The sequence below is a fragment of the Gordionus sp. m RMFG-2023 genome, chromosome 3, assembly GCF_954871325.1.
Source record: "Gordionus sp. m RMFG-2023 chromosome 3, tfGorSpeb1-WG-v2, whole genome shotgun sequence".
In the NCBI taxonomy this organism is placed as follows: domain Eukaryota; kingdom Metazoa; phylum Nematomorpha; class Gordioida; order Chordodea; family Parachordodidae; genus Gordionus; species Gordionus sp. m RMFG-2023.
The window spans coordinates 12,621,937-12,639,257 of record NC_088777.1 but is presented as its reverse complement, the minus strand read 5'-3'; the positions used below and the strand labels follow the sequence as shown (position 1 = coordinate 12,639,257).

At 27.7% G+C, this 17,321-nt stretch overlaps 1 protein-coding gene across 2 annotated transcripts; it reads right to left on the bottom strand.

Moving 5' to 3' along the window:
• Nucleotides 1-1,991: 1,991 nt before the first annotated feature.
• On the bottom strand, nucleotides 1,992-15,490 carry LOC135925977 (ERC protein 2-like). 2 transcript variants are annotated; one of them, XM_065461595.1, is made up of 17 exons: nucleotides 15,360-15,490; nucleotides 14,633-15,314; nucleotides 13,676-14,435; nucleotides 12,316-12,537; nucleotides 10,913-11,197; nucleotides 10,726-10,815; nucleotides 10,053-10,220; nucleotides 8,811-8,978; nucleotides 8,442-8,609; nucleotides 7,418-8,215; nucleotides 5,810-5,992; nucleotides 4,645-4,964; nucleotides 3,971-4,106; nucleotides 3,743-3,877; nucleotides 2,845-3,005; nucleotides 2,470-2,614; nucleotides 1,992-2,122 (listed from the first exon to the last, which is right to left on the bottom strand). In XM_065461595.1, the coding sequence occupies exons 1-17, from the start codon at nucleotides 15,475-15,477 to the stop codon at nucleotides 2,108-2,110; spliced, it is 4,554 nt and encodes a 1,517-aa protein (XP_065317667.1). In that variant the 5' UTR covers nucleotides 15,478-15,490; the 3' UTR covers nucleotides 1,992-2,107. The 2 variants fall into 2 exon arrangements, with proteins under 2 accessions (XP_065317667.1, XP_065317668.1); XM_065461596.1 differs by lacking the exon at nucleotides 1,992-2,122 and adding an exon at nucleotides 2,366-2,425.
• Nucleotides 15,491-17,321: the final 1,831 nt, after the last annotated feature.

Below are 17,321 nucleotides of genomic sequence, written 5' to 3'. Positions count from 1 at the left end.
TGCTTATTTGGAAAATATGCAGGATCAACCATATGCAGATGCTTCAAATTAATGTATGAATGAAATAGATACCTTTTTGGGGAAAAATTCTTCACAAAATGCTCGTTCCATTTATTAATTATTTCCACAATTTATGTAATATTTTTAATAAAATATTATTTGTAATTGTTATATAATTAAGAATATTAATATTATTTGTAATTGTTATATAATTAAGAATATTAATATTAATAGATAAATTTGGGAATATTTATAAATATTTAGAACTGAAGAATATTTTTAATTTTCTATAGCATGTAATTCATTGTATTGCGCGTCATTATAAATACTTATTGTTGATTTTGAAAATACCAAGCGATACGCACTAACTATAAACGAGGCCTAATTTATTTTTAATTTTGGACCTAGTTAATACTTTTTGGTTGTATATCAATTATTTTTTTTTAAAAAAGAGGTTATTATTCGCGAGTTTTATAAATGATTTAATTTCCAAAAATTCTAAATATTTGTATAAATTTGCATGGATCAATAAATGCATGAAATCCCTTATAATTTATTATGGAAAGTGGCCTACAATTGCAAGTCACATATTATATAAAAAATATTTTATAAGCGCCAATCAGATGGATATTAAATATATATTTATCCCCAATTTTATTTTTCATGAAGATCATCGCCTCACTAAATATTTATTTGGTCATAAAAAATTTTTTTAGAAAAAATGATCTATTGTTATTTAAAAAGATTTAAATTGTAAGTGATGTGTAAATGTAATAGTGACAATGTGTTTTTTTAGTTAATTTGTTATCTTCAATTTTATATCATTTTTGGGTGCGTTTTTAAAATTATAAATATCTGCTTTTACCGGAAATATATTCCAACATATTTAAAATACCTAACCTATGAATTTTATACAATTTGATTTGTATATTTTAGACATTTAAAGTTTGCATTAAAAAGCTAATATAAATTATGGTAAGGTCAAATGTTCATGGGATGCTGAAAATCGCAAAGTAGATTTTATACATATGCTAGAATATATTTTCAGAAAAATTTCAACGTAAAAATTTAAAAATAACGCCTTCAAGATATGATTAAAAGTTAAAAAATGGCACATTAAATGTGTAAAAATTTACAAAATGATAAACGAGCCTAAAAATAAATATGAAATTATTCCTATATTAATACAATTACTGGGTTTATCTTCATAAACTAATATACTGGGCAGGCCGACAATTCAATTTTCTACCGAAAACCCATAAAACAATTTTCTAAAACAATTTCTCAAACTTTTTAAAAGGACTTCAGCAGCTGACTTAACTATTCATAGAATTTTTTTATTTTGATTATCACTAGCTGCCACATTTCTAAATCAATAAAATTGAAAAGTATGCCAATATTGATAGTTCATCCAAAAATCATTTCCTATTGATATTGAAATTAATAACTGTGAAAAATTAGAGCAAAAAAAGTGGTATAGATAAAACTTTGCATAAAAAAATTAATCAATTCGATAATTATGTATTTAAGGCTAACTGCTTTATTAATAGTATAATGAGATATAATGGGAAGGTTCGGATCTCTACTTGTCTGTAGTTAAACATTGCCAAGTTTAACATACTGCAATTTGCAAATAACGCCCAAAATATAATTAAAATGTAATAAGACTTATTTTTCAGTTCATATCTAACGTGTAGATATCCCGAAAAACAAAAATGCTTACGTTAGCTTTAAAAAAAGCCTGTTTCAGCTGAGATCAAATCCAGGTCGAATCTCATAGTGATTCCTCAATCAGAATTTGAGCCACAATCGCCCTCGAAGAACGATGATTTTATATATATATTAGAACCATATATGGCAGAAACAAAAAAAATACAAAATACTCGTTTAACATTACCTTAGATCTATTTAACATAAACCTATTTTCTCTAAATTTTATCGTTTTATATAAATATAACTGAAGTTTAAAAAATATATTTTACAAAATAAATTGCCAGTTAATTTCTTTACAAAACAGTATTTTTTATAGTTTGAAATAATAATCTTCTTTTCCATATCATTTCCATCATTGGTATAAACTCTATATGGTAGATTGGGAACTGAGTTATCAATTGGGATTTTCCTTACAATTAAATATAAATTGATTTTAAAATTTTTATTTGATTACCAAAACAGTAAAGCATTTGATTACTCCAATTTTTTTTTCTCATTATATAAATATTTTTTGGCTCATATAATAAATATTATAATTTAAATGAGCAAAACGTCAAAGAAGAGCTATTATTCGCAAAAAATCAGGTAACGGTGTTAATGTTGAAAACAAGAACTTATGGTAACAGGTTACCTTTTACGTTACTTGTATCTTCATATTTTATAATCATTTAATATTTAAGCTTAATTTATATGACCTCTAATTCCTTGTTTCCTTTAATACGTCTAATTTAATTATTTCTTACATATAATATTTACCTCGGAACTTTTGAGTTTATGAACTAATAATTCCTTTTCTTTCCTTAAAGCATTGATTTGCTCCTCTGTTTTCGGCCCCATCGTTGTCCCAAGCAGCGCAATCATGGCATCTTTTTCGCTAATTCCACTTTTGTATACTTCTTTCCTGGATAAACGGTTTTCATTTTTTTTTAAAAATGATTGAAAAAAGTGATTGAACCTTCTGGAATAAAATACCGGCAAATTCAATTTTTAAAATCTTAAAGATTCCAATCAAAATATCCTACTACATATATTTAGATAATTTATATTTTTTTAAACTTTTGCCCTCCTTCCCCCAAATTAATTTAAGAAAATCCTCATTATTATATTACTAAAAATCGGTATTGTATATACTTTGAATCGATGAGTTCATGCATAATTTTATTGCGTTCAGCTATAAGCGATTTCAAGTTTGTGTCCTTTTCCTTGTACTTCAAAAAAATTTCGTTTATCTTGGCTGTCTGCTGGTCGGTCATTCTCTCCAACTGATCGTTCTTTTCTCTTAAATCGGCTATCTGAAGATAATTAATAATCATTGGGACTTTATTCGTACCTCCAAGTAATATATATTTTTTATTATTTACAGTACAGCTTCATAATTATTCTCATAACACAGGAATGTCATTAAATTTTACAAAAACATATGTTAACTTTTAAATTGCAAAATGATATTTGACCATTTTAGTAAATATGTATGACAACCTCTTAAAAATGTCAAAAGGGATGTCCTTTTATTTAAAATAAAAAAAACTATTAATTATTTTGTATTTATAAAAACCCAACACTTATTTTATATATTAAGGTATGTTATAATTTTAAAACAAAATGAGAAAAAACTCAAATAAGTAACGATGCTGAAAGAATAATAATTGAGTACTTATATTTTTTAAAGCTTATAATTAATATGTTAAATAGATATTTTGACATACCCATTGATATATAACTTAGAAAACAAAATAACTTAGAAGACAAAATAAGAAAGACAAAATAAGAAAAACAAAATAAGAAAGACCAAATAAGAAAGACAAAATAAGAAAGACAAAATAAGAAAGACGAAATAAGAAAGACAAAATAAGAAAGACAAAATAAGAAAGAAAAAACAAGAAAGACAAAATAAGAAAGACAAAATAAGAAAGACATAATAACTTAAAAGCAAAATAACTTGAAAGCAAAATAACTTAAAAGAAATAACTTTGAAAACAAAATAACTTAGAAAACAAAACAGAATATCTTAAACATTAAATAATTAAACTTTAGCATCCGCGGTTTCCATTTCTTTGTTAGACTTAATTTCGACGGCCTCTTGGGTTTCCGAGGTTATTTGCTGGGCTCTCCTCAATTCTTCTTCCATCTCTTTCATTTTCGTCATATTTTTGAGGGATTTTCCCTTGGAAATAATATGAAATTAATTAACGAATAACATCCTTTTCTTTTAAAAGAATTGGAAATTGCAAATCTATAAATGGAAGCGTGAAAATACCTCTATTTGTTTAATATTCTTTTTCAAATCATTGTTCTCGTCCTGCATGCTTCTAACTATACATTCGTACTCTTTTTTTTCTGCTTCCAAGATTAATTTTTGGGCTTGTATCTCTTCATTGCACTCTAAAAGTTTACTAAGTTTTTATTTTATTTATTACATATTAAAAATATGCAATAGTGTTAGATCAATATTTTACGTTTGTTCTGGCTAGCAGAGTTAAGGACAAACAAGGAAAAAAGGGAGGAAAGAAACAAGGAAGAGGCAAGGAAGAAAATAGAATAAAGAAAGTGAGTTTAACTTTCTGAGTTATCAGCATATAAGAGTTATAAATAAATTTCATTATTCAATCTAAATTTGATTAACTAAAAACTATAAAGTATTTTATACATGAAAATGAGAATCGTTACCTTATTCAAGGCTATAAATACATATTTTTTTTATAAACCTTTTCCTTTCAAATCAAATGATTAATTATTTCGAGCATTCATTTATTTAAAAAGGAAAATATTTAAAGAAATAAACCTTCTATGCCATATTATTAATGAAAATTCAGAACTTGAAAAATATTCTGTAAAGAATTTTTAAAGCAGCCATAACTCAACTAAAATATTTTAAAGATCATGTTTTAGTGATTCATACCTTTGAGTATTATAATAAATTTCTTTTATAACTTGGTTAACTCGTTCAACGTTTCCTCCTTTTCTTTTAACTGCTCGGTTAAATCCAAAACTTTACCTCGCAAATCATCTTGATCATTTTGTGAGTTATCTAGGCAAAATCTTTCTTTGAACGTGCCAAGCTCAGATTCTATAGCTAACTTATCCCTTTCCATTAGTTTTAAGACTTTTGTCAATCTATCTACTTCTCTCTCCTTCTGTGATATTTCTTGGTTCTTGCTTTTGATCTCGTTTTCCAAGTCTATCCATTTCTTTCGATTATCAAACTCTAAATTGGCGTTTTGTTGGTTGGATCTTTGAAGTTCTTTCCGTAACTTTGATAAAGAAATGATTATGTGTAGTATAAATTTCCATAATATGTATTTTACTTATTTAACATCTAAATTATAAATAAAACAATTTTAAAATAACTAAATCCAAGTATAAAATATAATTGCATTTTTTAAGCCTTTTTCTTTATATCATGGGCGTAGCTAGGATGAATGGAAGGGGGGCAGAAGAATTCTTCTTTTTAGAAATTTGCTTGTTCTCATAAATTTCATTTTAAGAAAAATTCCCCTATACCCAAATCCCTTTCTTTTCCCTATGAAAATTAACTATTAACAATAATTTGAAAGAAACCAGCAAAAACGAACTACGTTCTACTTTACATAGAAGAAGCGCTCGTGAATAAAAAAAATGCTTACAATTGAGTTGCGCATACTATTTATCAGAGACCTTCAGGCAGCCGTAAGCTTGCCCCGTGTACAAGTGACGGGCCGTATTTTAATTTTTAATACCCTGCCCGGGCCTAAAAATATTTTTTTGAAAAGTGCACGGGCCGGGCTATATATTTTAAAACAAAATATTTTAAATCGTATTAGATAAAAATTAAAAATCCGGGTCAACTGGGCCGTGCAATGGTATATCTGCAAGTCTCTATTATTTGTTATTTAATTATAGCCATTATATTTTGCATAGAGACAATGGCAAGATAATTATAAACAAGTAATTATTTTGGATAAACAAATTTAGAAAGTGACCTGGATTTGTGAATAAGTATACTTCATAACTGATAAATATAATAAAATAGATTAAAAAAAGAAGCACTTGTTATATTATTAAAAGGGCAATTAACAATTATGTAGTTAAATAAAAAATGAAATGTATATATTGTTACTTGACTTCCTTCTTCAACGTACTTGTCTATCTGAGCCTCTTGATTTTTTACTTTCTCTTGTAGACCTTTTAATTGATTTTTGAGTGAAGATATATCAATGGACATTTTTTCGTAACTTCCTTTGAGTTTAGCCTTTTCATCATCATAGACTTTGATTCGATTAGTAGTCGCTTGAAGAGATTTCTAACGAGTGAAAAATAATGCTCAAACCAATAGTGACAGGTCAATCATAGTCGATGATATAAGTAGATGATATAAATATGTAAACAAGGGTTTTAGGGGATCCCAAAAGAGAGATTGACACCCAATCAATAAAATTAAAACAATTAAAAATATCTGATGGAGATTCATTAAAAAAATTCATTTAAATTTCTGTTTTATCCATATTTAAAACAAGTCATATAGCTTTATATTCATTAATTAAGAAATTAATGTCCTCCCATATAAAAGGCTCGGGACCAAATATAGTTCCCTCGTCCAGATACTAAAGGTTAAGGTGAAGATTGAATTTGGACTTAATACTTGAAATGAAGTCATAAATATCTAAGCAAAAGAGGAGAGGGCCCAAAGAATCTCCTTGTTGTACCCTCCATAAAAATACTAAGAGGAATTTATATAATGGGAATGGTCAGGAAAACTCTCAAAGAATTTCAAAGAGAAGGCAGGTCTGTACAAAGCACCTTGACCACAAAACTAAATTGATAATCATCAAGGTAATTCATTCCATGAATCTTAATACGTTTCACTATTTGAAACCAAATATATCTCAATACCAGTCCACATTACCCTATCTATCCTTAGAATAGTGGCGCCACTAGCCTTTACCAGGTGACTCAAAAAATTTTTGAAAATTATTTTCAAAATTACCTTTTTTTTTAGCTAATAATTATCAAAATTACAATGGTACAAAAAAAATTCAAAATTTATAAGGTGACTAGAGCCCCTGCGCCTCCCCCCCCCCCTTCATAGTGATGCTGACGATATTGCTTTAGAATAATTTTGTAAATATGATTGAAATATTTCTAAGAGTTGATTGCTAAAACTCGATTAATTATTATATTCAAAAACGGCTAGATGTTTTTAACAGACACTAATAACTTTTCAAATAATATCATAATATTTTAAATATGGATATGATATTTACTGTAAATTAATAAATATTAGCCATATTATTAATGCAAAAGGCATAGTCTCATATGGCATCAAACGCCATAAATTTTAGATCAGTGCTCGTATTTTCAGGTTTTTAGCAAACATCTGATTAAATCTTACGTCTTGTTAAATAATATTATATTAAATTTCAATCGCTGCATTAGCAAATATTTCCTGAAATATTTGTATATGATTTATACATTTAATTTTTTTTTAAAGTAAGATATGAGTTAGGAAATAAAATTTTACTTCTTTTAAATTTATAGTCAGAGTATATACACATTCATTGAACATAATAAAAAAAAAATCTGACGTGAATAGGATCTAGAATTTATTTGTTTGGTGGATTTAAAAATGAAATTTAATATGGAAATAAAAGTCAAAGGTATAGTATAATTATGATACAAGGTGTTATAACCTAAATCACCTGAACGAATTAAATCATATAATAATAACCTCTTTTTCTAAAAAATCCTTCTGTGTTTCATTGAGAACCTTTTGTAGCGCTTTAAGCTCACCTTCCAAACTATGAACTGTGTCGTTCTTATCACCCATTTTATCCATTTCTTGTTTCAAACTTTGTATGAGTTTTTCTTTTTCGTCTATTATACTCTTGTAATTGGCTATAAGTTTTTTTGATTTTGCCTGGCCTTCTTCCATATCATTTTTAAGGTTCAAAATATCCAATTCTAGTTTTGAAGTGTTGGCAATTTTTTCGGCCAACTCTTGATCCTTTTCTAGCATTTTATCTTCATAATCAGACTGGGTTCCCGAGTCTTTGGACTGGTTGTATAGTAGTGAGTCTTTTTGATTATCTTTATTAGGGCTACTACTCATGGAACTTATTTGACTCCCTGGGTTTTCGTCATCGTTTAATGTTTTAGCAATATCCGTCATAGAAGGTGACTTTTTGATGAACCTAGAATTTACCGTGGTATTATAAGAAAATAAGGCTCCCCTTTTTTCATCGCATAGCGGTGATGCAGCTTTACTTGAAGAAGTAACAACAATAGGGTTATTTTTGTTGAGTTGTTCTACCTGGGTTTGAGATAGAATGGTGTGAACAGATGATTTAGGAATAGGTACAAATTCTGCTAGCTTAAAATCAGTAGGATGGCTTGCTGGTGTTGTCAATATTCTATCTGTGTCCACGCTACTGCTTCGTTGAACTTTCTTTTTGAATTCGTAAAATTTGTTGAGAACAGTTTTAAGTTGAAGATCTTTCTCTTTAATAAGGTCTTCTAGACTTTTCGTCTAATCAATTAATATATATATATATATATATACATGTTATAAATGATAGTCTTATAGATGAGTATGCGGAATTCATATTTTAACTAATTTTATTTGTATTTAATTTTAAAATTAGATTTTCATATAACATGGTTGTTATTATTGTCTTTTTTTTTAACCTACATATTTTTTTTAAAAACTATATTGCTATCTTCTATAGTTATATATGTATATTATATATATATACTTTGTGTTGATAAATTTGTAAAGTTTGATCTTTAAGCTCCAGATTTTCTAGTGTTTGAGTCAATTGTTGAGACAGATTATATTTTTCCTGAACAATACCTTTAATATCCATTTTGTTTTTATCCAATACGGTGTTGAATTCATCTATCCTCGTTCTTAAAGCATCCACCTTTGATAACAGAAATTGAAAAATATAGTTTTAATTCGGGTTTTTATAAAATAAAATATTTCCCAGAAATAAATTATATTTATATTATCTTCTTTAAAGGATCTTGCCAAAAATTTTATTTTAGAATGAAATTTTATAATTTTTAAATGATAAATTTATAGTTTTTCTTTTGATAAAGCAGAAAATATAATTTAAAATTACGTCTGTTTTTAGCATGCCAGCGTGAGCGTCTTTAGCAGAAATATTTTCTTTTAAAAAAGATATATGCCTCTTATAATCTTCTATCTGTTTTTCCAGTGTCTCATATTTGGCCTTGTATCCACACAATTCTGTCAAAGTTTTGTTGAGATCTGCTTGAAGTATATCGGCCTATTGGATTTTATTTTATTGGAATGCATTGTCTTAATTAAAAAATTACACGTGAATTTCAAGTCTAACAATAACAGCTTCTCCATTTAAAACGCCTGAAACCTTCAAAAGATCAAAATATTTTTTTCATCTCAAATCATGTTTATTACTAATTACTACAACTTTGAATAACTATGGCAAAGTTTAAAAAATTACAAATCGTCTCATGGAGAATTTTATACCTAGAAAAATAAATATATGTCAGTCCAAAATAATATTTAATAAATCAATATTTTAATTTTTTTTTTACGATTTTCTTATTCAAAAAATTAGAAGGATAATATTTTAATAGGCCTTAATTTGTTTTAGAAGAAAATTGAATACTTGGGATGAAGAAGGTGGGGGGGGGGGGGTACGCCACCTGTAAAATAAAATATTATCAATTTTTATATTAAAATATTATATTATAAAAAAAATTAAAAATAGTAATCCACTTAAATTCATTTTGCCAAAACAAAATTTTTTACAATTTATAACATATCAAAAAAAATGGTTTTGTTTTTTTTGTTTTTGGTTTTTCAAAAAGTGCATTCATCTTATGCATTTGGCCAAAAAAATAATCACTTTTAATCTGAACCCCCCTGTACATGTATAAAACTTTAAAACATTCATTTTCCTTGTTCCCACAAATAAAAATGTATATGGCCCACTGAGATGGAACATTTCAGCAATTGTTTTAATATTAGCAAAAGTTTGGGAGCTAAAATTAAACAAACTGCTCTTACAAATGCATAATACTCGGTTTGTCTTCATCGTTTTAATTTTTTTTTTTAAGGAATCCATATTCATACTTTCCTCTTTCATTAATAACTATTTTACCGTTCAAACTTATCCTTAAAAATATTTACTAAGATTTGTGTTTCAAGTTTTGGAAGGGATTTTATACAATTAATAAGTTATTAAAAGGTCCCTTTATGGAATCCTAACAAGTTATTTAACTTTTAACTATTATATTTTTATTTTAAAAATAATATTAAATTAAAAAAACGTTTTTAAAGAAAGGATATTTTAGATTAGAACCGATACTATACAAACTTTTTTTCTTAAATTTGCGTCATCTTCTGCTTTCGAATCGATGGACTTATCCGAAATATTGTAATCTTGAGACCGTATGTGACCATTTGTCCTGAGTGTCTTACTCTCAAGTCTGGCTTCCTTATCTAAAAAATTTCTCTCTAGTTCTAGTGATGCTATACGGGCATCCTTGAAGAAAAATAAAATAAATGTGTATTTTAAAGAAAAATAAGAAATATTAATAAATCAGTATACAATAAATTGTTAAACGGATCTGTCAGATTCCAATCTCAGTTTGAGTTTTCGCAGGTCTGAATGGTCTCAAAATATTTTTATTTTACTAAATTCTTATTTTCCTGAAGTTATTTTAATTTTTCCTCTTTTTTATAAATAAATAATCCATAAAATTTTTCATAACGCCTAAATTTGGATCAAATACCTTTATTCTAAGAATAGTTTTGGCCAGATCTGACCTGGATCTTTAAAAACCTTTGGCTCACACCGGATGTAAAAAAAAGTTTGATGCAGGGCTCCAGTTATAATAAGCAACGATAACTTGATTGCCGCCTGCCAACGAGTCAAACATACAAATACTTTAAATAATGACTCAAACTGGTAAAAATTACAGCCATTATGTTCAACCCAAAAAAATAGCGCGCTACATGTTTTTTAAAGTTAACAATATTATATATACTTTGGCTTCCAAAATGCTTTTAAGCAAGGTAATCTTGGACGACAAATTCGAAGAGTTATCTAATCTATCCGATGGATTAGGTTTGCCAGTCTGTTGGTAAAATATCGATCAAGATTCATTTACAATTTTTTTTATCTTACTTTTAGATCATTATTGTTTTTATAATTTTATGTGGTGTAATATAAACCTTTTTAGCCTCTTTGTATCTCTCGATCTCGGCATTTTTCTTGCTCAATATATTTTCACAATATTCCAATTTCGATTCAGTCGAGATCAATTTGGATTTCAAGATTTGACGATCCATCCCTTCAGCCACTATAAAATCCTTCATAATATTTTTCTTCTTTAGTTTTACCTCGTGAGATTCCCCTTCAAATTCGGAATAGCTACTCAAGGTCTCATACAAATTTTTGATAGTCTCGTCTCTACTGTGAAGAGTTTTTATGTGAGTTTCAGCTTGAAGTTCTAATAGCTTTTTTTGGATTTATTTTGGAAATTAAATTTAGATCTGAAAAAATTATTCATATTTAATTAATAAACCCCTTTTTTAGACATATAATATTTTAATAATTCCGAAAAACGATATTAAAAGGTTATACAGCCATGTCTGGGTTTGACTCATTACTGGTGTAGCCAAACGGCTCGATTTGGGTCTATTTTTAAAAAGGGCCCAATTAAGATTTTTACCTAAATTATATCATCTAAGCCTCAAGATTTGGTAAATAGAGGTTTAAACATTTCTGCCATCTATGATCAAAATCTCCATCCATAATATTATTTTGGCTAAAATCGTAATCGGGTCTTTTTTTAAATCATGCCATTTAACAACACTACTTATATACTGAATAGCCGCTTGTTTAGGCTGATATTTCGTTTCGACTAAACAGCCTAAAAATTTATTGAAATTTATTTTTAAAAAAACGAAAAATAAATGGAAAAAAATGACAAAAATCACGAAATATAACAATGTCAAAATGCTTAAAATTAAAATAACCCAAAATAGGGTATTCTAGTTCAAAAGCTATTTAACCTAGCTGCATTATGTTGAACCAGGACATAGCCTATATATTAATTTTTTTCGATTTTAAGGTTTATTTGCATTTTTAAAATTAATTAAATGTAAACCTAGATAAATAGTCTTATAATCTCGCAGAATAATGCAAACATTACTAATAGTAATAATCGGATTAAGTAACTTACCTGTGCCCTCATATCAGAGATTCATACCCATTCCACAAATATTGAAAAAAATATTTATTATACTTAGAAAAATTTAATTTAAATTTACTCATTTGGATTCATTATTTTTTTTAAATATATCTATTTTTATCGCTTATAATTTCTGCAAATAATTCGAAATCACTACAATTTTAATACAAATCGTCCAATATGTAATGGTATAATAGTAATTCTCTCAATCATGTTCAATTATTACAAATGGTACAACTTTAAAGTGCTCTTTATAGACCGTTATTTTTTAGCCAATATAAAGAGATATATAATGCTTTTAAACCATGTTGCCTAACATGGGAGAAATATGGCTCTCTGATTGAATATAATTTTTAACTATAAATTGATATTTATATTAACATTATATTTTTCCTGCAGTGTTTCCATTTGGGACTCAAGAGAATTTCGGTGGTCGAGTAACGTTTCAAAATCGTTGATACCTATAAGAGCTAAGGGCTGTGGAGTTTCGTCAGCTGCAGTTTCTTGGTGTGTCACATTTTTACCGATTCTCAAGATATCTTTGAATCTGCATTCCTCCGATTCCATTTCTTTTCTTAAAATTTCCAAAGCAATTTCTAGTTTCTTTTTTAATCAATTTTCTTTAAAATATTATCAAATAATCATCATGCAAAGATCTCTAATACAAAGGGAGGGGGTTGAGATGCACTCACGTCATTAAAAAAATTCCAGTTACTACATAAACAGTATCCATTTTATAAACGAATTATTTTATATTTTAATCATCAAAGGGGTCTTTGCATCGGTTCTAAAGGTAGTACAATGATATATGCATTTACCAAAGTCGTCCAGGAGCCGACGGGTCAACCCAACCTGGCTACCTAAATTATAGACCATGCCCGCTCCATGGCTAAAGATATAAAAAATTAGTAGATGGGAATTATTTACTATTCATTTTTAAGTTATATTTTGTAATAAACCAGGCGGACCTAAATCTAGAAAATAAATTCAAAAAAATTGGATTTTGCAGGCTTCTAGTATATGCCATGTAATAAATATGTATATTCCGAAATAAAATAAATTTAAAATAATTTTGTTAATTTTTAAATTTAGTTAAAAAAATTCAGAACTTCCATTCCCTTAATCAAAAATATTGGATATTCTTTTATTTATACTGTTTAATTAATATTAATGTTTATTTATATATTTTTTTCCTCAAAAAATTAATGAATTTTAATCATTGAAAATTAGAAAAGCCTACGCGGCGAAAATTTTTATTTATGAAATCTTTTGACAATCATAAATAATGCAAGCAATTAGCTACCTCCATTAATTTTAAAGGTGAGGGAGAAGAAAATTTCTGTTTTCATCGAATTCCTAATAATTAGGTCAGAGCCCTCTATCTAGACCCCCTAAGCCAGAAATTGATTCAAATATAATATGGATACTGGCTACAAATATCTGTTGATTAAAAGGTTATCCCCTAAATTATACTCTGAAATTTTAATGACACAATTTAATCGTGTACCATGTTAGAGGGCCTAAAATCAGTTTGAACTTAATATATTATCTTGTTATTAAAAAGTTTGTAAGTTTAAAATGTTGAGCTTATATTAAAACTATAAGTTTAATATAATAATTCACAAAGTATAATTCTTATATTATTACATTTTATGTTATAAAAAATAGTATGAATTGTAAAAATTATTTTACAAAATATCTGATTTATAAAAAAAAGAATTAAACTTATAATAATATTTACCCGATTCTCCGAGGAAATGAGTTTAAATTTTTCGGTATTCATATCATGTCTTCGCGTTTCTTCTCTTCTCATTTCTCTTTCCCTCTTAAGTTCAGGGCTCCAAAAATGTTTGATACTGTTGACGGAAGAATTAAACCTTTTAACTACGCTTTCCAATTCCATCTTTAATGCCGTCTTTTCCTTGCATAACAAATTAATTTTTATATTTAAACCAGCCACTATACTATTTGAGTCCTTGTCTTTGTTATCACCACTTGGTCTTAATTGAGCGAGATTTTCTTTTACTTCCTCGTCTTTATTTCTATCTTCTTCCCCTATATGGCTTTTAATTTCGGAGGAAAAATTTTCTAGGAAAGGGTTTGATTGCCTAGATTTATCGGATCTTCCACGATATTCGATATTATCCAAATTGACATCATTAGGCGCATATATATAGTCATCATTTTTAGTATCATCGGTGTTTGAGAGAAGAAAATGACTTTTATCATCGGCTACATAATTTCTATATTTTGGATTATTTGAACAAGGATGATTAAGGCTACCGGATTCCATAGAGGAAGAATTAAACAAGGGGGATTTGTATTTAGGACCACTTCCTTTAGCTTTGATATTCTCGATTTTGATATTACCGTAATGATTAAGATTCTGATGATGCTGATGATGATGGTGGTGGTGAGGAATCTTTTTGCCATTAAAATGATAGTTAAGAGGGTTCCAATCGGAGGATTGGGATGGATTGTCAAAACCATTAACTATGAACCTAATTATATTTACTATTATAGATATTAACTCATATATAATATAATAGAATTTTTTTTGTCTTTTAATATTTTTAAGGCTAAAAATAAATACTCTTGAAAGACCCTCCCCCCCCTCTCCTCACTACCATAACCATATTTCTCTCATGTATTCATTTAGTCAATTTCTGCAAATAAATATTTTTAATAATCTATTAACCTTTTGATAGGCTTAGAAACGAGAACTGGGATGGTCTTGCAAGAGTAATCGGAGAAAGTCCGGTTAATTTCCGTTTTACTAGTGAGAACTCTGGCTGGCGCAGTCATATCGTTGGATATTTCCCGAACGTAATCATTGTAATCATTGTAATCAATTAATGTGGGTGTTTCCGGGTCTGCAGCATAAGCCAGATGAGGTTCATAGTTCACCAAGTTTAAGTTTATCAGATCGAATCCTTCATTCTCGATATTTTCGTCCTCATCAAAATTATAATCATCCCATGAGGCTGGTGGTTTCTCTACTAAAATTTCCGATAAAGCTAGCTGGCTCATACACCTGGGTTTGTACTTGTTATTTAGCATGTCCTTGTTATGATGATGGTGATCATAATAAGGATATTGATTAGCACCCCGATTTAAAAAATTATTTTTGGTCACTGGGTATTTCATAAAACAAGGGTAATAATCCTCGTGAAAGACTAGCTCCTCTTCATCGCCTCTATCATCGACTCTTGAAAATGGATTTTCGATGTTTTGGGTTGTGGTAAATTCTTGTTGTTGTGAAAGATGCTGAGAAAAAGAAGGAGGTAGTAATGGGCTAGGTTTAATAGAAAAGTAATCCTCAAAATAATCTTCTGGTAAACTCCTTAGACTCATGGCGCTTTGAGTTCGCTTTCGTTGGGCTAGTGTAGGGCTAGAAAAAGATATATCATTAATACCATAATTACTGTAATGTGGAAGACTTTCCCCATTTTTATAGCATTCTTGATGCGAGATGGGTTTAAACAAATTTATGGAATTAGAGTTATCGATTCTAGTTACAATTTCATTTTCATTAGTATTCATTTGAAATGCCGTAGATTCATCTTTATTACGTGTTTTTTCACCTTCCATTCACTAATTTCATTTGTTTATGGAATCAATAATATTCGTGATGAGGATAATTGAGCGCAATTCCTATTATATATCTAAACATTTATAGATTTTTTTAAAAAATTCAATCAATAATCTATTGTTGCTCACCGTAAAATAAATCCAGTCTTTTGTGTGTATATCATATTATTTATTTAGGCCAGTTCAACGTTTTATCAAAATAGTTCATTTTTAACATATAAGTAAATAAATATATACTGCGAAATTTTAAATAGTTTTTTTTCCAGAGAATAAGAATAATAAATAGACTAACCTAGAAGGCGAGATGAGGCTTTGATCCCTTTATATCTTATAAAATAAGATACTTTAGGGATTCTAAAAGAAATAATAATGTGATATAACCATTATCGATTTTATTTTTCTCTCTTGAGTTAATTATCTTTTTTTTGCGATAAAACTTGGTAATAATAAGGTTCCATGTGAATTATATCGTTATAAAAAGGAAAGCTCGAATTTATAATATCTCTAAAATTTTGCGAGGTATGGAATTCAAAAAAAAAAATTAAAGAAGAAAAAATGCAAAAAAGGAAATTGCTTCTAAAGGGTTTAGGGAATGATTGTATAAGGATTATAAGATCTATTATATTAAATCTATTCCAAGGGTGAAGAATAAAAAAATATGTTTCTTTAAATTATGTATAAAAAAAGAAGAAATATTCTTAAATTATCACAAAAAATAAATTTTTCTTTATCATAAATGGAATATTGATTATATTATTATTTTTTAAATATAAATTATAAAATAAGTAGATAAGAGTATAGTCGCATAATAATAATAATATATTTTTATAAAATATATAAATAAGGGGGGGGGGGGATAATAAAAAAAAATCAATACTAAAATAATTTTTGGGGGCGAAAAAAAGCATTACATAGTAATTTAAAAATGAGGGCAGCAAGGGTTTATAATTGAGATAATAATTGAAATTGGCTAAAAATAAGCTAATTTCCAAATATATATGCGCGTGAGGAAAAAACCCGCTAAGCAAGAAAGAAAGAAGGAGATACACGAATTAATTTACACTTATAGCTTATGTTTTACAAAAAAAACCGAGATAAGTTTTAGACTTTAAAAAAAACTAGGTTTAGCTCGTTTTTTTCTCCGGCTAAAAATAAGTTATTCAACTTTAATTAATACCTCATAAAATCTGCTTTATTTCAACACCCACTTGATAGGATTTTTGGAATTTCCTCATAATATTACTTGTGTAGTGTTAATCTTCATCCTTTAATATTTATAATGGCGATACTAGATCGATATTGCAAAATACTGAATAGAGTATTTTACTGCAAACCGGAATATAGTAAAAATGTTATTAGTGAAATCAAATTTTAAACCTCCGGATAAAATTTTCCTATTCCCATATTGCTAAAGAAAATATAGGATATGAACGTTTTAATAAAATTTTTGTTATTGTAAAAAAAAGTTTTCATTTGCATTAGCATATTTCATGTTATATTATAGTGACTGAGCCTTTAATTCATACTATTTTTTCTTCTTTAAAGTCTACTTTCTATTATCATACCTATGTGTGATCGTGGTCGTACTGCAAATATTTTTCTTTTTGGCCAAAGATTCAATCTATTTAACATGTAGAAAAAAGGTAAATTCAATTAAAAAATCACATATATATATTACATTATTGTGTAGCTATTATATTTACTATGCAAATGCATCCTTACTATTCTGACTTAATTTAGAACTAATCAATCGCTACCATACCTAATCTTTCCTCCTCCTCTACAATAAAAAGTGT

Coding starts and splice junctions, on each gene's coding strand:
- LOC135925977 (XM_065461595.1), bottom strand. CDS start 15,477: ATGAATACTAATGAAAATGAAATTGTAACTAGAATCGATAACTCTAAT. Junction 15,315..15,359: donor GGAAAGTCTTCCACATTACA/GTAATTATGGTA, acceptor GCCCTACACTAG/CCCAACGAAAGCGAACTCAA. Junction 4,965..5,809: donor ACGTTGAAGAAGGAAGTCAA/GTAACAATATAT, acceptor TCTTTATCAAAG/TTACGGAAAGAACTTCAAAG.